The 20,875-nt window shown below is 38.7% G+C and overlaps 1 protein-coding gene across 5 annotated transcripts in view; it reads right to left on the bottom strand.

The window, feature by feature from the left end:
• The window catches only part of sgsm3 (small G protein signaling modulator 3), a 40,858-nt gene extending 20,817 nt beyond the window's left edge, over positions 1–20,041 (bottom strand). The window contains exons 1-5 of one of the 5 annotated variants that reach the window (XM_062981005.1): positions 19,907–20,000; positions 17,810–17,876; positions 12,152–12,245; positions 10,544–10,596; positions 5,494–5,579 (exon numbers count right to left, since the gene is read on the bottom strand). In XM_062981005.1, the coding sequence (XP_062837075.1) occupies positions 5,494–5,579; positions 10,544–10,550 (93 nt within the window). In that variant the 5' untranslated portion in view covers positions 10,551–10,596; positions 12,152–12,245; positions 17,810–17,876; positions 19,907–20,000. Of the gene's footprint in view, positions 1–5,493; positions 5,580–10,543; positions 10,693–12,151; positions 12,246–16,542; positions 16,750–17,809; positions 17,877–19,906 lie in introns of those variants that run through there. The other 4 variants (XM_062981008.1, XM_062981004.1, XM_062981006.1 and 1 more) reach the window with 4 other exon arrangements.
• Between the last annotated feature and the right edge of the window lie 834 nt (positions 20,042–20,875).

The following is a 20,875-nucleotide window of genomic DNA, read 5'->3' on the forward strand; positions in this document are numbered from 1 at the left end:
GGCGGGATATAAGAATAAAATTATTATTATTATTATTATTATTATTATTATTATAAAATAAAAAAGGGAGCATTGTAAAGGGAGCTTAAAAGAAGGGCCAGTAAAAGGGGTTTTTCTTTTGTTTTGCTTTGTTTTCTCCATTTCCCCCTATTTCCATTTAAGAGATTGTGTATGGCTGTTGGGAATCACAGTAAAGCCTCGTGCAAATGTTACAGAATCATAGAATTATATAGTTGAAAGGCCACATGGGCCATCTAGTTCAACCCCTTGTCATACAGGAAAAGCACAAAGTATCCCTGACAAATGGCCATCCAGCCTCTGTTTCAAAGTTTGTAAGGAGCCTCCACCACATTCTGAGGCAGAATGTTCCACTGTTGAACAGCTCGTATGGTCAGAAAGGTCTTCCTAATGTTCAGGTTGAATCTCCTTTCCTGTAATTTGAATCCATTACTCTGAGTCCTAGTTTCAAGGGCAACAGAAAACAAACTTGCTCCCTCTTCCTTGTGGCATCCTTTCACATAATTATACATGGCTACCATATCTCTTCTCAACCTTTTCTTCTGCAGGCTAAACATATCCAGTTCTTTAAGACATAGGGCCTCCAGATCTTTGATCATTTTAGTAGCCCTTCTCTGGATACCTTTCAGCTTGTCAATATCCCTTTTGAACTGTGGCACCCAGAACTGGATACAGTATTCCAGGTGAGGTCTAACCAAAGCAGAATACAAAAGCACCATGACTTCCCTCAAACTAAACATTACACTCCTTTTAATGCAGTCCAAAATCCCATTGGCTTTTTTAGGTGCTGCATCACACTCTGTTGGCTCATGTTCACCCTGTTGCCACAAAGACTCCAAGATCTTTCTCACATGAATTGTTGTCAAGCCAGGCAGCATCCATTCTGTATCTTGGCATTTCATTTTTTCTGCCTAAGTGTAGTATCCTACATTTGTCCTTGTTGAAATTCATTTTGTTCGTTTTGGTCCAGCTCTCTAATCTGTTAAGGTCATCTTGAATTCCGATCCTGTCCTCTGAAGTATTAGCGATCCCTCATATGGGGGATATGTATATGTGTGTATATTTTATGTACAGAAAATAAATAATAATAATAATAATAATAATAATAATAATAATAATAATAATTTTATTACCCACTTCGCTCAAGGCGGGGTACAACAAATTCAAAAACAAATGAACATAAAAATACAACAAATTACTAAATTGCATAAACACTCACACACTCCAAGGACAGCATCTAAGTTGGCTCTTATGTGAAAGATGCTATCTGCGAAATGATTGTTAAAGGCATCACAGTGAGCTATTGAAGTTTCTAACAATGGGTTCAGAGGGGAGGGTACCTGAATTAAACCTCTCACCACCCTGAACAGCTCAGCTGGACGTGAATCCGCCAATCAATGATGGCAGAGAAGAAAACTTTATTTGCTGCATATATTACCACTCTATAGAAGCAAAGGTGCCCATGCTATGCCTTGTTGAATAAAGGTCGAGTTTTCCATCATCTACGCCTAGTCGTTGTCCTTTCCGTCCTGGTAAACTGGCTAGGATTTCTGGGAGTTGTAGGCTAAAACACATTGGCACCCACAGGTTGAGAACTACTGCTCTAAGGTTTCCTGGAATTTCAAAGGATACATTTAAAGGGCAGACCATTTTAGTAAGTCCTCCACACCTGCAGGGGTAGGTTGTAACAGTGATGATAACCCTGTCCATGAGAATTCAGAGGAATCGGTCACCCCTGCCCACAGATCCATATGTTCCAAGTTGAAAATCACATCAAGGGTGTGACCTGCCAAGTGTGTTAATCCAGAAAACAATTTGGATAGGCCCGTGTTTGTAATGGATACCATGAACTCTCAAGCGGCACCTGACAAACTGGCATCCAGTGGTATATTGAAGTCACCCAGAAGCAAAAGTCTGAGACCAGTTCCGTGAGCTCAGCTAGGAAGTCTGTTAGGCAGCAAGGAGGACGGTACACTAAGAGAACCCACAGTCTATCCCTTCAATGTGGCTCATCTTCCTAGTAGGCAATTTGGTGTAATTAAGATGGTCTTTATAGACCACAGCTAACCCCACCCCACCCCACTCTCCCACATCTGCTCACTGATGCAGTGCCTGGTTAGAAGGGCCTGGGCCCAGGTTGGACCACTATCATCTCCCAGCAAAGTTTCAGTGAAGCATGCCAAGTCAGCTTCCTCATCTTTGAGAAGATCATAGATGATATGTGTCTTATTTTTCCCAGACCTGGCATTACTAAAGAGCAGTTAGGTTTCGTGGGTGACTTGGCTCACTCTCCAAGTTTCCCAAGCTGGTAGGGTGATTGGAAGGTGAGAGAGTTATTAAACATCCTTCCTCTATAACATGACCTTGATATCACCATATCTCTCTCTGCCCTGTATGACATGTATTGCCACCCCTGTTTAAATTTGCATTCTATTAAAAAATGAAAAACAAAACAAAACACACACACACAATCCAATGTGTTGGCTAGCCCAGCAGCCAATAATACGTTGTTGGTGACATAACTGGCTGGATGATGCAATGGCCACCCAGAAGGCAGTTGGTTAGGTAGAGGCCTCCACAGCCGCTATTATACCTATTTTGCATATACCTATTTTCATTCCCTTATGATGAATTCATGTGTATACCCAACATTGAATTTCACAGCCACTATTCATAGCCTAGATACCCTTAATACTTGAATTACATGTTGCTGAACCCACTTAAATCCACAGACTATAGACTCAAATCCTAGAATTTATTTTAAGGCCATCATAATTTTATAAGGATGGAAAGATCTGGTGTTATAAACCACCGAAACTCTTACTTGATTGAGATTGAATTCTTGGTTTAATACACATGGCATCAGCACAAACATTTTACTCTGATCCTCTATGGGAATTCCCATTCTACTGCTGTTGAATGACAATCTTGAATGTCACAAAGAACAATGCTCATTAATGCCAGCTGATGTCTAGCTGTTTTTCACTTATTTAAGTGGAAGAGCTCTTTACAGATAGCCTTTATTGTAACAGATGCTGTGCTTCAAGGTGAAGTATCAATTTCCATTGTGTATATAGGTACAGGAGAAAAGGTATAAAATATTTATATCTTGCCCTTATGTGAGGATCATAAGGCAGTATGCAGTAAAATCAATCTAGGAAATAAATAACAATAACTTGAAAAGACTAAAAACATATTAAATCACTTAAAAACCAGACAAAACAAACAATTCCAAACATGCAAACTGCATAAAATCTTTTAGTCTCCAAGAGTACTGAAATATCTTATTTGACTTGGAACTGTAATTATAACAGGGTTGGTACCAACTAGTTGACGCCCCTTCTACACAGCTGTATAAAATCCACATTGAACTGGATTATATGATAGTGTGGACTCAGATAATCCAATTTAAAGCAGATATTGTGGATTATCTGCCTTGATATTCAGGGTTATATGACTGTGTGGAAGGGCCCTGAGAGATATGTTATTTTATACATGGAGTGCCACAGCAGAGTAGTCTATAGAGATGTTCAAGGTGGATGGCAATGGTAGCACTAAAGACAGTTTCAAATCAGGTTAACTCTGCAAACTGTATTAAAAAGTGATGTGAAGGCAGTGGTAAACTGAGTTTGTACATGACAGTAGATTGGATCAGTGATGGCCTCTCTCAGATAATGAATTTCTAATTACAAGGATTTTGCCATTTAACAGCTTGGTTGGTAAAGGACTTCCTTTCCTTTAGCTTCTCAAAAAGATCAGATAAGGGGTACTGGAGGAGGCAGAAATGCTCACAGAAACATAGCCATCACCTAGAGAAGAGTAAGTCTCCAAAATCTTATGTACATTAAGAAGCAAGGAAGATTGTTGCTGAATAGCAGTGGATACTGCTAATACAGTTGAAGCGACAACAGTATGTAATCCACAGACATCAGAATTACAGGTTCGAAGAATATTATTAAATCATATGTAGAAGTCTAACTAACCATCAATGTAAGATGTAAGAGATCTTAATACCTATAAAAATTAGCTAGAAAGTTGAAATCAATTTCTGTCTCTCCATTTTTCGTTTTTTCCTTTTGTTATGTATGTTTTAGTTGTATATGTTAGCTCAGTTTTTCAGGGTTTGCAGTTGATTTTTCTAGTTAATCGTTATATGTTATTCATATATAAAAATGGTGTCTGTTTATAAAAAATATTTTAAAAAGAACTGAGGTCAGCTGAGATGGAAAATATAGCAACGCAACTTGTGGAAGACAACTGCTAGAGAAGGGCTGTGGTATCTGAGGTAACAAATATGGAGTTAAATCACAAGGGACTGCAGGAAATCAAACAGGGATCATCAGATCCCCTCTACTGGCAGGTATCTTCTTGTATGGTTTTGGGACCATGTGTCCCAGAAAAGCAATGGAGAATGTGTAATATCCAGTGGTCCAAATCTGGTGCACCAAGTCTGAAGACAAACCATCTCTTTCTACAGATGTAATAATTACAATAAATGGAAGAACAATCCCTTTCTCTAACAACCAAAGCAAAACAGCTCTTCACTCAGCCAAGGAGGTGGGGCAAGGAACTCACAGATTCAGGGATCTCATTCTGATTTCACCCCAGAGGTGGAAAGCATTTCAATGAAGTTAGTAAAAAAAAAATATGACTCAGAATACCTTACTGGAATCTTTTCAAACATTGGACTGTTTTGTGCTAGCATCAACATTGCTGGCAAAACTGGAAATCAAAGACTGATTATCTCACTTCCCACAGAGATGTGGGATATCTACCCTTTTAGTTAGGAGTCTTCTTCCTTTTCCCCCCTTGTGTGATTCATTCAGTTCCTTTAAGATTCAGAGTACACATGACTAGATATGAAAACTGATTATCAACGATAAATTGGCAGGTGGCCAATAGTGGCAGTCAGGTTGGCATTTAATATACCCGTATTTATTTGAGTCTAATGCACCTCAATCTTCAAAATTCTGAAACATTTGTTGCCAAATATAATGTGCAGCAGCAAAAAGTGCACTCTTTGTAATTTGGCCAAAAAAGGTGTGCATTACTATTGCTGCCTTTTTATAATTCCTTCACCATAAACAACTGTATTAACACACTAAAGATTCCAGCGACTGAAAATAAAACCTTGGGATGCATCTATGCTGTAGAATGAATCCACTTTAATTGCCTTTGTTCAATGCTATGGAATACTGGAGTCTACAGTTTGACAAGGTTTTGAGCCTTCTCTGCCAAAGAAGGCTAGTGTCTCAGCCAAGCTACAAATCCTAGGATTGCATAGCATTGAGCCCTAGCCATTTAATTACATATGACATATCACAAAGAGGAGCTCCAGGTGCACCTCCTGGCTCAGCACAAAGATTACTGTATGGCACAAAGTTAATGGGCATTGGGATTGGTGGTTTCTGTACACATGGCTTCTGACTTAAGAAGGAAATACGAAAGACATTACTTTCCACTATTTTATTGTACCTGGGTATATTTTGCCAGGATATCCTGCGGCCATATGCTGGGAGTGAGAGCAGAAAAAGGGCCACCAGCTGTTGGAGTATAGCTTCCTGTTGGTAAAAACAAATGAAACAAGGAGTAATGGAATGTAAAAAAATAGGACAGCCACAACAGCATGGCTATTAGCCAATTGTAAATCACTTCTGGAGGTTGTTCAGCTAGAATGATTAATTTTCAGAATTTGGAATAGATGTTTTTTTAAAAATTACAATGCCCAACACACACACCCCCCCCCCCCCCCGGGGAAGTAAAAAAGTGACTTTTCTGAGTTCATATAACTTCTGTTTCTCTCCAAAGGTCACCATAAAACAGGGGTTGGCAACCTTAGAATGTCTAGTTTACCTGGGGAAAGCTGAAAAACAACTGCCTTCTAAATACCTCTCATCACTCTCTATATAACATCTGGGCTATTTTAAGGCCAGGAGTTTTTTTTCAACAGGACATGAACTGGAAATTAGCTAATAATAAAAATAATAATAATAAACAATTTTATTTTTATCCTGTACTATATTCCCCAAGGAGATAGTGAGTAGATCAAAAGGTCCCGCTCCGGCGGGAAGGTAATGGCGCTCCATGTGATCATGCCGGCCACATGATTTTGGAGGTGTTAACTGACAATGCCAGCTCTTCGGCTTAGAAATGGAGATGAGCACCAACCCCCAGAGTCAGACACGACTAGACTTAATGTCAGGGGAAAACCTTTATCTTTTACATTTATCTCCCCAAGCTTTTGGTCACTTCTTCTTAAAAAAGCTCTCTTCTAGGCTTAAAATGACCAGAACCCACTAAAACGTGTTTAAATTGTCCCCATGCTCTGAAATGGTGTGGGCATTTAAGACAGTTGTAAAGAAAAGGAGAGGGTTCATAGCAGACTCTGCTCTTTCCCTACCCCTATAACAAAAAATGGGGTTTCTATGTAAACTTTATGAGCACGGTATCTGCCTTGCCAAACAAATATTAAATGGCACTGATGCATAGACAATTTCTATACTGCTACCTTAATCGCCTGTCTTTATTTGTTGTAAGAAAATGATCTTTTGTTTTGATCTTTTTGCTCTAACAATCTTTTATTTGTGGACAGCTTAAATACAAAAATGACTTAATCTCTTGATACAACTACCAAACTTTAAAATGGTTTCTCACTATACTAATACTAACCTTCCACACACTTACATTGACCTTCCACATATCAGTCCCTTTATGGATTAACATAATTTAAATTAAAATGTTTCATAAGAAGAGAGCAATAGTGAAAATATGTTCTATATCAAAACTATTAAATGATTAGTATAATCATTCAAATAGCTCAACTAACCTATTCTAGAAAGCACGACTCTTCTCCTTTTACCTGGTCAAACTGGTCTGACAAAAATATCCTTTTCAGATATCACATATTGTGAAAACTACTAGTGCAGTGGTTCTCAACCTGTGGGTCCCCAGATATTTTGGCTTTCAACTCCCAGACATCCTAACAGCTGGTAAACTGGCTGGGATTTCTGGGAGTTGTAGGCCAAAACACCCAGGGACCTACAGGTTGAGAACCACTGTGCTAGTGTAAGGCAATGACCAACCAAAATGTTTTGATTATTGAAACAGTTCAAATCCCATTCTAATACAAGCACTGCCAGGCCACATATGGATAAGAGGAGGGAAAAAATAACTCCTCAAAGATAGCAAGGGCTTTTTCTAATTGCAAGGCATCCAAAAAGAAAGGTGCCCAGTTAAAGCCTCCAAATAACTGGGAAAAATCCACTGAATTCATTGGGACCTCTGAGTAGGAATGTATAGAATTACTATGAAAGTCCCTATAAGCCTTTCATAAATAAACCCACTCCTGTCTTGAAGCCAACTAAGTACTTTGTTACTTTTGATTACACACTTCTTAGATTTACAATATAAATCTTAATCCAGTTGTCAAAACATTCCTCTTACGGCTGACAGAAAGGACATAAAAGTAGTACTTTTTTTTCTTTAAAAATTAAAGGGTAAAAATAATACAAAAAAAAAACTAACAGAGAATTCTGACAATGGTTCTGTAGCAATATAATCTAAAGGAGAGCTTCACAATTCACAAAGCAGCCTCTATTCACACAATATCTGCATTTAATCGATTAATTTAATAATACTCTTGTGAGTAAACAAGACAGATTCTTTCTGATTATGTCTGAGAATAGGAGAACAGCATGTTAATCCTGGCTAGGAGAAAAGGTGTGATATAAATAAAAATGAGGATAATTATTATGATAGTAATCCTAATACACCACCAACACTTGTAATTATATTATTATTATTATTATTGACACAAAAACATAGTATGACACAGCAAACAAGATAGATATGCTGGATTTCATATCACAAAATCACAAGTCGAACACTTCCCAAGTGTCTAGGACTGTGTGATGTATTTTCGGATGATGCGTGCAAATCCCAGTAAGGTGGCCTTTTGCAGTTGACAGATCGTAATTTTGTCAATGTCTATTGTTTCCAAATGCCGGCTGAGATCTTTTGGCACGGCACCCAATGTGCCGATCACCACCGGGACCACCTGTACTGGTTTCTGCCAGAGTCTTTGAAGTTCAGTCTTGAGGTCCTGATAGCAGCTGAGTTTTTCCTGTTGTTTTCCATCAATTCGACTGTTACCTGGTATGGCGACATCAATAATCCAAACCTTTTTCTTTTCCACAACTGTGATGTCTGGTGTGTTGTGTTCCAGAACTTTGTCAGTCTGGATTCGGAAGTCCCACAGTATCTTTGCGTGCTCATTTCCATTATCTTTGCAGGTTTGTGATCCCACCAATTCTTTACTGCTGGGAGGTGGTACTTGAGGCATAAGTTACAATGAATCATTTTGGCCACATACTTGTGCCTCTGTTTGTAGTCAGTCTGTGCAATTTTCTTACAGCAGCTGAGGATATGATCAATGGCTTCGTCGGTTTCCTTGCACAGTCTGCATTTTGGGTCATCAGCTGATTTTTCAATCTTGGCTTTAATTGCATTTGTTCTGATGGCTTGCTTCTGGGCTGCAAGGATCAGGCCTTCTGTCTCCTTCTTCAGTGTCCCATTTGTGAGCCATAGCCAGGTCTTCTCATCAGCTTTTCCTTCAATTTTGTCAAGGAACTTTCCATGCAATGCTTTGTTGTGCCCGCTGTCAGCTCTAGTTTGTAGTGCGGTTTCCTTGTACTGATTCTTTGTCTGTTGTGCTTTGAGGTGTTTCTGATTTTTGACTTCAACCAAAGCAGGTACTTCACTTTGCTTTACATATTCTGCCTGGGCATGTTCTTCTTCTTTGACTGCTTGTTTTACTTGTAAGAGTCCTCATAGAATCATAGAATCATAGAATAGTAGAGTTGGAAGAGACCTCATGGGCCATCTAGTCCAACCCCCTGCCAAGAAGCAGGAAATCGCATTCAAAGCACCCCCGACAGATGGCCATCCAGCCTCTGCTTAAAAGCCTCCAAGGAAGGAACCTCCACCACAGTCTGGGGCAGAGAGTTCCACTGCCGAACAGCTCTCACAGTGAGGAAGTTCTTCCTGATATTCAGGCGGAATCTCCTTTCCTGTAGTTTGACGCCATTGTTCCGCGTCCTAGTCTGCAGGGCAGCAGAAAACAAGCTTGCTCCCTCCTCCCTATGACATATTTGTACATGGCTATCATGTCTCCTCTTAGCCTTCTCTTCTGCAGGCTAAACATGCCCAGTTCTTTAAGCCGCTCCTCATAGGGCTTGTTCTCCAGACCTTTCATCATTTTAGTTGCCCTCCTCTGGACGCTTTCCAGCTTGTCAACATCTCCCTTCAACTGCGGTGCCCAGAATTGGACACAGTATTCCAGGTGTGGCCTCTGCCACCAGATCTTCTAGGCAGATATAGCCGGTCAACATCACTGAGAGGATGAAGTGAATGGTGAATGGTCATGAGTTTTCTTGTTTTTCTGTCCAAATTGTCCAGTTCCACCTGTGTCCAGTTTATGATGCCAGCAATGTTATCTTATGACAGGTATGGCCCAGGTGTTTATGGCCTTGATGGTGTTGCCTCCATTGAGCTTGCTTTTGAGAATTTTTCTGATCCTTTGTGTGTATTCTTTGCTGACCACAGTCTTCACATGTTCATGCTTGATGTTGTCCAGCTGTAATATGCCCAGATATTTATGACACTTTATCGTTTGGCCATTAGGCATATTTATGCCCTCGCTTTCAATGATATTCCCCTTCTTCAATGCCACTGTCGAACATTTTTCCAAACCAAACTCCATGCTGATATCAGTGCTAAAAATTCGGACAGTGTTCGTCAGAGACTGGATTTCAGTTTCAGTTTTCCCATACAGCTTCGGGTCATCCATGTACATCAGATGTGAAATTTTGTGAGATTTCTTGGAGGTTTGATAGGCGAGGTTTGTTTTTTGTAAGATTGTTGACAGAGGGATCATGGCAATTATGAAAAGCAGAAGGGACAATGAAACTCCCTGCAAAATTCCTCTTCTGATGTTGACAAGTCCATAGCTTTCATTTCCAACAAACAGTTCAGTTTTCCAGTGCTCCATCATGTTTTCAATAAAAGTGCCAACGTTTTTACTAATCCCGATGGTGTCCAGGCACTTGATGATCCAGCTGTGGGAGTGAGTCAAAAGCCTTTTTGTAGCCAATCCACATCATGTGAAGATTAGCTTTTTGGTTTTTTAATTATTATTATTATTATTCCCTGCTTTATCTCCCCCAAAGAGGATTCAAAGCGGCTTAATATAAAAGCATTAGCACACTATTTAAAATATACAAATACACACATATTAAAACAGGATTCATCACTGACTTGGTCGTAACATAAATCCCATTGATTCAAAGGTTCTAGTCTGACTATCAAAGCCAAATTTAATAACTAGCCTTACTGACACAGGAGAGAAAAAGAGAATGAAAATTATGCAGTCAATATACAAAATAATTAATTTAATATCATCAGGAAGGAGTGGCATAAAGACACAATTAATTTAAATTAAGTAAACAAAACAGGTAATATCGCTTACCTGACATGGCAACAGCAGAATATGGTCTCCAGTAAGTCACTCAGCTGTACAAGCTAGATCCAGACATAATACAGAAATAAAATTATATTGCAAGACCACTCAATTACAGTGTTCCCTCATTTATCGTGGGGGTTAGGTTCCAGGACCACCTGCAATAAGTGAAAATCCACGAAGTAGAGACACTATATATTTATACATTATTTTAGTAGTTATACACTATTTTAAGTCTTTATCAAACAATCGTATATTGATAAATCGCCTCCTTCTCCTCCCGTTGCCACTTGGGCTCCTTTTCTCTCCCTTCGGCTTCTCCTTCCTCCCTTCCTTAGGCTGTAAATTGTAATTTTTTAATGATTTATAATATTCTTTTAGAATTTATTGAAAATTTGAGAAACAGCGAATCCGCAAAAAGCGAACCGCGAAGTAGTGAGGGAACACTGTATACATGGTATCTGTAGCTGATTCTCAATTAGTTCCCATTCCACTGTTGCAGTTAAATTAAATATCTCTCTCCATTTCACAAATATCTTATGTTTCTACAGATCATTTATCAATATTTCATGGTAAACCAAGATACAAGAAAAGGATTCATAGCATGTTAAAGACAGAGTGGCCTTAATAAATGTCCACTCTAATATTTCTCATGGTGACAGACATTCATCAAATGATATGTGGTATACATTTGTGGTTTTAGGGCTTGACAGTTTCTGTTCATAAATGTTATAACTGGAAATCAGGCAAGTTTTAAAAAATCTTGCATCAAACACTCAGCGAAGGAAATATGTTATATCATTGTAACTATCCTGCTTTGGGTCTTGGGTCATAATTCTTTCTCTGATGTAGCCATTCTTACTGCATCACAAGACATGTGCAGAATGGAAATACTCAATCACAAAGTCAACCAGCTGAACTCCTGATATGTTAAGATATAATCTCTAATATGTCTCAGGCAGTGCAGCCAATCAGGGTTTAGAACAGAGATGTCAAACATATTTTCACCAAGGGCCACATTATGGTTGCCTTCAAAGGGCCAACTGTAATTGTAGGACTATATAACTATAACTATGTTGTCCTGGCATTGAAAATCTCGTGGATTACATAACATTATGTGACAGGCTGGATTCAATCTATGGGCCTTGCGTTCGACACATGGGGGATAGAATTTAGTGCAAAACATCTAGAGGTTAACATTTTGCCTATCTCTACTCAAGATCTTCAAAAATAGGGTCTTTTTTGAGAGGGCATTTTATAACGGATTTAGAAAGTCAGCACAAATATAACTATTTACTGCTGCATCTTGCATTGTATTGATTAAGTCTAAGTTGGATATTAATAATATTCTAGTAGAACACTGCATTTCTACACTGGATATCTTCATACATTTAAAACATTGATTAAAGTCATTGATGAAAAGAGTATGTTTGGGTTTAGGTAGTCATTCAATCTGACAACAGCAGTCACTGTGAGTGGAAGATCTCCTCCTTTTATCAAAAGAAGTTTCACAGCAGAGATCAACAATGCTACCCTGTACGAATGAAATATGGGATTTCCAACACATTTTCTTTGGCAGCTGCTAGTTAGTATATGTTATGAGATATGACTACAAACCTGATAAAGTAGACTTCAGAGATTCACTTCTTGCTTTCTTTCTGAGATAACATTGCTGGGATTTAAGTGACTCAAGATTTCAAGTTGGAGATTGCTACAAAAAATAAGATTGCACAAAATGAACAGTGACAATTTGTTGTTTCCTCCATCTGAAACACTGTTTCAGACCCAGCAGGGAGAAGTTTAAGGTTCACAACCAAATTGCTTTTCTGACATTGCAAGTATTATGGATGAGACAGTATGCACCAAAAAGATAAATAACAGATGCATTTTGAAAAGTCTGTTGTGCTATGGTATCAAGTAAAGACTAGCAAATGTACTGTAGCATAAGATTTTAAATAAACGCCTCTATTTCATCATATGGAGGATCCTATAAATTTCAACTCGCAGGGTCCTTTCTACAACAGGATAAAGCAATAGTTAGATTGGAACAGGATAACTTTCTTTATTGACTTGAATAATGGACAACTAAAACTAACATGTTGTTTGATAATCAGGCCTGATTCCTTTTATGTGTCGCCACACAGCTGACTAAACATATTCATAAGTAGCTGAATATTAGATAAACTGAACCAGGTGGGCAGGTTTTTCCTGCCTTTGGTTACTATGGAACATTCCTTGGCAACAGCTTTCAGCATTTGACCAAGAGAAGGAGGGATGCATGCAAATACATCACTGCTAGAGGAAACTAGCACAGGAAGGTGGGCTGAATCACACCTGGTGACCTGGAGGAACTAGAACCCTAATTCAGTTAGGTATCTAGGAATCCAACAAAGTAAAGCTATTACAGTAGAGTCTCACTTATCCAACATAATAAACGGGTCGGCAGAACGTTGGATAAGCAAATATGTTGGATAATAAGGAGAGATTAAGGAGAAGCATATTAAACATCAAATTAGGTTATGATTTTACAAATTAAGCACCAAAACATCATGTTATACAACAAATTTGACAGAAAAAGTAGTTCAATATGCGGTAATGCTACATAGTAATTACTGTATTTATAAATTTAGCACCAAAAAATCACGATATATTGAAAACATTGACTACAAAAATGCGTTGGAGAATCCAGAACGTTGAATAAGCGAATGCTGGATAAGTGAGACTCGACTGTATTTGGTATTCAATGCTGTCTATCTCCTTGACTAACGAACAAAATTTGTGGCACTTTCACTAATTTCTCTAAAATATAAACATCAGTCCACTGCGAAGAAAATTGTTGGATTTAGAAATGTGAAGGCCTGGATTTAAAAGAACATAAGAAATTAGGAGGAGGTCACATTTTTTTCGAAAACCTTTTTTCCGGCATAATTAGGGGGAAATAATTATGTATTTTCTTTTAGAATTATGAATAAAATGTTAAAAGTGAAACTGTCCACATATTTACTGCCTCAAACCCATATCTAAATCTATGTAAAGAGTAAGATTTGTGTAAGAATTAGAGAAGAAAGACTAAATACTCTCTCATTAACTCTGGGACACATTTCCAAGTTCATTTTTATTTTTAAAGTATTAATATTCTTAGAAAACAGCTACATAATACAGTGAAGCATCTGAGAAAGGCATGTTAAAATCCTCACTCCTTTAGTACCCCATGGTGCTAGCGTAGCTAGGCCTATGCAACCAATATAAATACTTCGGTATGATCCATGGACTTGTAAAAACTCAGCTAAGTTTCATGTTGCAAAAGGTAGGGTTGTGCAATTAAAGGAAATGTTAAAGCCACACCCTCTGGTTAGATTTACCCCTTCTGCCAGGAATGTATTCTGCTTTGTTGGTTTAACATTGGTGTATATGCCGAACTATTTTAGTCTCTGCTGCTCATTCTTATCTTGATTTAATGTTCTATGTCTTTGGTCATTGTTTTACTGCATTACTGTTGTATTGTGTGTTTTAAACAGCTGGCACATCACTCAGAGGATATTAAAATAATTATTAACTAAGGTTCTCTACACAATTAAGGAATTAACTGTATTTATAGGAAAAGGATATACAGTACAACACTGCAATAACAGATTGTGGGGTAAAGACAAGTACCAGAAATGTATTAATTCTGTTCTGATTTAGACAATCAAAACATTCTGGAGTTTTTGTGAGAGTGGCAAACTACCTGTGGAAAAAAAATTATGTACAGAGCAGGCAACATATGCAAAATGACTGCGTCTTATGAGCTAATCCTAGTGTATCCTCACATAAGGAATGTTACCAAATGAAACAGTGTGTCAATAAAATGAAGCTTCGGGATCCCTTCAAGACTAATAATTCGTTCAACCACAAACTTGCTGGACTACAGATCAGTTTATCAGGTGTGAAATGTCACATCTTACGTAGGATCACATGTATGCCAATATTAATTTGATAGTTTTAAAGGTAACAAAAGGGTCTTCTTGATTTCAGACTAATATGGTTCTCTCTTTAAGGTTCAGGATTTTTCTGTTAGACCCAAAAGCCTTCTTTTTGAGGAGCTGCAGTTGATGCTCAACACCATTCAGCTGCAATCTTGTGGTGGAGCTGAAATTTGAACTACAAGCTTGCTTTCTAGTTAAGGTTAAATAGGAGATTTCTTATAGCTATCAAGTCATCTCTCTAAGACAAGAAATGTCTTTGTATTCATATTTCTGATGTAACTGCTTGACATTAAAACAAATCTGGCAAGCTGTTTGTCTTAAATTGCCCAAGATAAGCTAATTGTGTAATCTGTATTTTTCTTATTGCTCTTTTCTATTATGATCTCCCCAATGGAAAGAAAGCAATTCCAGTTTTGGAACTGACCTAATAGGTAGAAAGTTGTATTTTTATGAAATCAAATACTTCTCTAAATTAATCTTGAAGTTCTACATCAACATAGAACTTGGGAAATATTTCCAGTTTCTATACAACAAAGAGTGTCACCTAAAAACCAACATCAAGGTCCTTAGTGCCAACACTGAATGCTCGGGCAAGGATTCATTCAAAGCAGCATCAAGGTAACAGTTCTTTGAAATGCAAAGTACCCTTTGACAGTCAAAGAAATGTGATAAACAAAAACTCTTGCTTCCATTCCAATTTTTTACTCATTATTTTGGAGAAATATATATATTTGTTTTCCTTGGGTCAAAACCGTTGATGTTATATTCCCTCGAACATCACAACTGTCAAATGCTTAAGCAAGATAAAAATTCTGAAAACTAATATAAAAAATTTTTAAGAAATGAAACAGTTGACATTCACTTATATCTCTTAGTGAGAAATACAAATAGAGTAGAGTCTCACTAATCCAAGCCTCACTTATCCAAGCCTCTGGATAATCCAAGCCATTTTTGTAGTCAATGTTTTCAATATATTGTGATATTTTGGTGCTAAATTCGTAAATACAGTAATTACAACATAACATTACTGCGTATTGAACTACTTTTTCTGTCAAAGTTGTTGTCTAACATGATGTTTTGGTGCTTAATTTGTAAAATCATAACCTAATTTGATGTTTAATAGGCATTTCCTTAATCCCTCCTTATTATCCAAGATATTCACTTATCCAAGCTTCTGCCGGCCCGTTTAGCTTGGATAAGTGAGACTCTACTGTAATAATAATAATAATAATAATAATACTTTATTTATATACCGCCCTATCTCCCGGATGGGACTCAGGGCGGTTTACAGTCATAAAAGCAACACAAACATTACATAACAACACAATACACATTATTAAACAAAGTAAAATAATACAATTATAACAATAAATCCCACTTACATGACCAGATCAAGGAGACGGGAACCATAAACCCAATATATTAAAATGTATCATTTTAGGCTAGGGAAATCTTGTGCAATATATTCAGGCTCAGAAATCGGCGGTAGTCCAATATAATTACTCAAAAACCTGCCGACACCACCAGATCTTCAGTTCCTAATGGAAATTGGATAATGTAGGGGATTGCCTGATCTCTTTTGGCAATGCATTCCAGAGCCGGGGGGCCACTGCCGAGAAGGCTCGTTCCCTCGTCCCCACCAGCCGCACTTGAGACGGTGGTGGGAGCGCGAGAAGAGCCTCCCCGGAAGATCTCAAGGTCCGCACTGGCTCATAGGAGGAGATGCGATCACGGAGATAGGTAGGAGATAGATAGGAGATAGGTAGGGCCCGAGCCGTTTAGGGCTTTATAGGTCAAAACCTGCACCTTGAATTGGGCCGGCAGTTTATCGGCAGCCAGTGGAGCTGCTTTAATAGATAACAGATCTAAATAAATGTATCCAATATAATTTGAATAGGTAATGTGAGGAGCCCATCAATTTATGTACTCTTTTAAAAACGTCCTTCTTGGCATACATATAAACCTCTGACAAAATTGGAATTACTACATACTAAATAATAATAATAATAATAATAATAATAATAATAATAATAATAATAATACATTTTTCGTGTCAGGAGCGACTTGAAAAACTGCTATTCTCTTCTGGTGTGAGAGAATTGGCCAGCTGCAAGGAATGGCCCAGGGGACATCCTGATGTTTTACCATCCTGTGGGAGGCTGCTCTCATGTCCCCGCATGGTGAAGCTGGAGCTGGCAGATGGGAGCTCACCCCACTTCCCGGATTCAAACCGCTGAGCCTTTTTGGCTCCTAATAATAATAATAATAAAATATTCTTGTTTAAAGCTGAATCACTTGCAGTTAACAATCTGAGAGAGTACCTCTTGTGGGGAAGGTAATATTTTGAAAAAAAAATCTGGGAGGAAAAGCAAATTGTCAAAAATAACAAGTGGATGAAAGAAAAGGGCACTGAACAACAAATTAAAGCCAACCAAGAATTATCTCAAATAGTGAGTCAGGCAATTGCAGGGTGGACTTGTGAGTCATTGCAGAAAAAGCAAAACTTTCCATGAGAGATATAAAAATATTTGTATCATTTCATATCAAGAAGAAGCATATACTGTCCCTAATATGAGAATGTCATCTATATCAATAACTGACATTAATTTTGACATTAATTTTGCTTTTCATTATTCTTCTATGTGACACTGATAACCATTGCAATATTGGAAAATCAGGTGACATAGCTATCTTTGAGCTTCAAAATACTTCAGGATTTATTTTTAAAGAGACAACTATGAGTTAACAGGGAGGGACAGTTCTGGCCATTTTAAAAATTCAAAGCAACATACAGTATATGTAAGGGACAGGATTAAGGAATAAACAGAAGTTTCACAAAATTAATAGAGTATAAAAGGTGATACAGGGAACTACATAAGCAGAAACTTTAAGTGTGGACAAAATAACATTACATCTAGATTACATGATAATTTCCTCACTAGGGCAGTGGATGCATTTGATAAATATTAGCAATTTGTTTTTACAAAAGGAACTCTTATAAATTGTGCTTTTATTATCTATATAACAGTCTCAGAAAGACACACTAAATAATGCAGACTTGTTGAAGACAAAACTAAAGAGAAACATGTTTTCTGAAAGTAAATATGACTACCTATTTATAGTTAGTCACCAACCTTCTTCTCAGTTCCAAGCATTATGAAATAAACAACGGTATTAGGCAGCATTGTTGTTTCTTTACAGGGGGAAATCTAAAACTCACATTTGGGGAGTAGTATTCTGCAGACATGATGAGATTAGCTATTGTTAGTTGAAAACCACATTTTAATCCAGTTAAGATAACACAACACACCTTGTACTCAATTTGAAGACTGTTACAGACTACACTTTTCCTCTCCTCCCTTTTTTCTTTGGTTTGTCTAATGTGGAACAGGAGAAAGAACAAATAAGACAGCTTATAACTTCCTGGTGAGGCCCATGATCAGGGATTTCTAGGTTCAGGTGTGCCAATCCTGCCTGACTCTTTGATTTATCTGGAGCAGGAGAATTATCCCCCAATGCCTTCTGGTGGTTGTCCTTTCATTGTATAAATTATTATTATTAAATATATTTAATAGGCAAAACATACATAATCGAAAATTACAGGGCATATCTAACAACACCACAAAGCACAGCAAGACATAAGCTCATTTTCAACCAGATGTCTGCAACCAGAGACTGCAATGATTCCCAAACTCTATTACTGTACTTCTGCTGTTTTTGACTTCAGCTCCCAGAAGCCTCAGACACTTTAGCCAATGAGCAGAGATTCTGGGAGTAGCCACACTGCAAAATTAATGCAGCCTGACACCACTTTAACTGCCATGACTCAATGCTATGAAATCCCTGGAGTTATAGTTTGGTGAGGCACAGGCACTCTTTGGTAAGAGGTGGTTGAAGACCCTGTAAACTGCAACTCCCATGATTCCATAGAATTGAGCCCTGGCAGTCAAAAGAGATGTCAAACTGCATTAATTATCCAATACAAAAGCGTCCCAAAACATCTGGAGGACCAGAGCTTGGAGATATCATTACTATATCACAGATTGAAAACTGCTGTTGTACTTGGGCTTTGTAAACCCTGTTAGTCCAGTTAATAATAATAATAATAATAATAATAATAATAATAATAATAATAATAATAAAATCTTTATTTATATCTGGCTTTTCTCCCTCATGGGACCCAAAGCGATTTAAAACATATTAAAATCACATAAAAAGCAATCAAAATACATCAATAATAAATATAAACATCATAAAATAAGCAAATTTGAGAAACAACTACAATATGGCATCGTATCACATATCGAGATACACTGCATTTTGCTCCAGTCCATAATGTTAACACCACTGGTCACATAATCAACCTACATATTTTAATTAACTGTTGGCTGTTCCTGTAAATTGATGCTGATGTTGACGTTTTATGTTTCATGTGTTATGTTTTATCTTAGATATAATTCACTTGATAAAGGTAAAGGTAAACATTTCCCCTTAACATTAAGTCTAGTCATATCCGGCTCTGGGAGCCGGCACTCATCTCCATTTCTAAGCCGAAGATCCCACGCTGTCCGTAGACACCTCCAAGGTCGTGTGGCCGGCATGACTGCATGGAGCACCGTTAGCTTCCCGCTGGAGCAGTACTTATTGATCTACTCACATTTGCATATTTTTGAATGAATTGCTAGGTTAGCAGAAGCTGGGGCTCACAGCGGGAGCTCACCCCACTCCCCAAATTCGAACTGCCAACCTTTGAGTCAGCAAGTTCAGCAGCTCTGCGGTTTAACACGCTGTGCCACGGGGGGGGGGGGGGGGTAGACGGCTACCCAATTTATTTCATAGGCTATGTTATTTAATTCTAGTTGTCATGTTATCATTTGCTTCTCATATGTCGGGTTATTTTGTGTTATTTATTAGCTCTGAATAAATTTGAGTTATTTATTGCTCTACTGAGGCATTGGATGTTTGCCTTTTTATTTGCTGACGTCCCCTCGGGGAGATAGGGGGGGGGGATATAAATAAAGTCTTATTATTATTATTATCATTATTATACCTTCTTCCTTCCCACTCCTTCTCCAGTGTTTTTATTTCCCTTTTTCTATCTTTGTGGAGTGTCTCCTCCTTGGAGGGGCCAGATTCCTTCCTTCTTGGCTGGAGCTACACCAGGCATGGGCAAACTTGGGCCTTCCCTCAGGTGTTTTGGACTTCAGCTCCCACCATTCCTCACAGCCTCAGGCCCTTTCCTTTTCCCCCTCAGCCGCTTAAGCGGCTGAGGGGGAAAAGGAAGGGGCCTGAGGCTGTGAGGAATGGTGGGAGCTGAAGTCCAAAACACCTGAGGGAAGGCCCAAGTTTGCCCATGCCTGATACACTGTAGAAAAAAGCCCCTCTGAGCCCGCAAAGGCGTACTTACCGACGGCTCTCCTCGACGAAGTGTCGCTCCTTGGCCTCCCGTCAGCACCTCGGCTCAGAGACACGCATGCGCACTGCGAAGCGGCCCCCACCTGCGGAAGGAAAGGAGCACACAGAGCATCATGGGAGTCCCATGGGAGTTGCTGTGAGTTTTCTGGGCTGTATGGCCATGTTCTTTCCAGTCGTTTCGCCCACATCTATGGCAGGCATCCTCAGAGGTTGTGAGGTCTGTTGGAAACTAGGCAAGTGGGGTTTATATATCTGTGGAAGGTCCAGGGTGGGAGAAAGGACCCTTGTCTGTTGGAGGCAAGTGTGAATGTTGCAATGAAGAACAACACTCTGAAAACAGAGGAATTCTAGACATGAATCAATCAGGGCCAGCTGATTGATTCATGTCTGGAATTCCTCTGTTTTCAGAGTGCTGTTCTTCATTGCAACGTTGACACTTGCCTCCAACAGGCAGGAATGAAGCTTGCAAAGCCATTAATGCTAATCAAGGTGATTAATTACAACATCCACAGACAAGAGTTCCTTCTCCAACAAACAAGAGTTCAGAGGGTTGTTTTATGTCTTTTGGGCTGTGTGGCCATGTTCCAGAAGTATTCTCTCCTGACGTTTCGCCCACATCTATGGCAGGCATCCTCAGAGGTTGTGAGGTATGGAAACAAGAGTTCCTTCTCCCACCCTGGACCTTCCACAGATATATAAACCTCCCTTGCGTATTTTTCCAATATATCTTACAACCTCTGAGGATGCATGCCATAGACGTGGGCAGGAGAGAATGCTCCTGGAACATGGCCATCCAGCCCAGAAAATGCACAACAACCCAAGGTTGCAGTTGGCCACCTTGATTAGCATTGAATGGCCGCTTCAAAGCCTGGCTGCTTTCTGCCGGGGGGTGGGGACAACAAATGCTACGTTCAGCAAAGGACAAGAGGGATCCTCCCACCTCTACAGGAATCTACTATAT

This window comes from Anolis carolinensis, chromosome 5, assembly GCF_035594765.1.
Source record: "Anolis carolinensis isolate JA03-04 chromosome 5, rAnoCar3.1.pri, whole genome shotgun sequence".
NCBI lineage: Eukaryota > Metazoa > Chordata > Lepidosauria > Squamata > Dactyloidae > Anolis > Anolis carolinensis.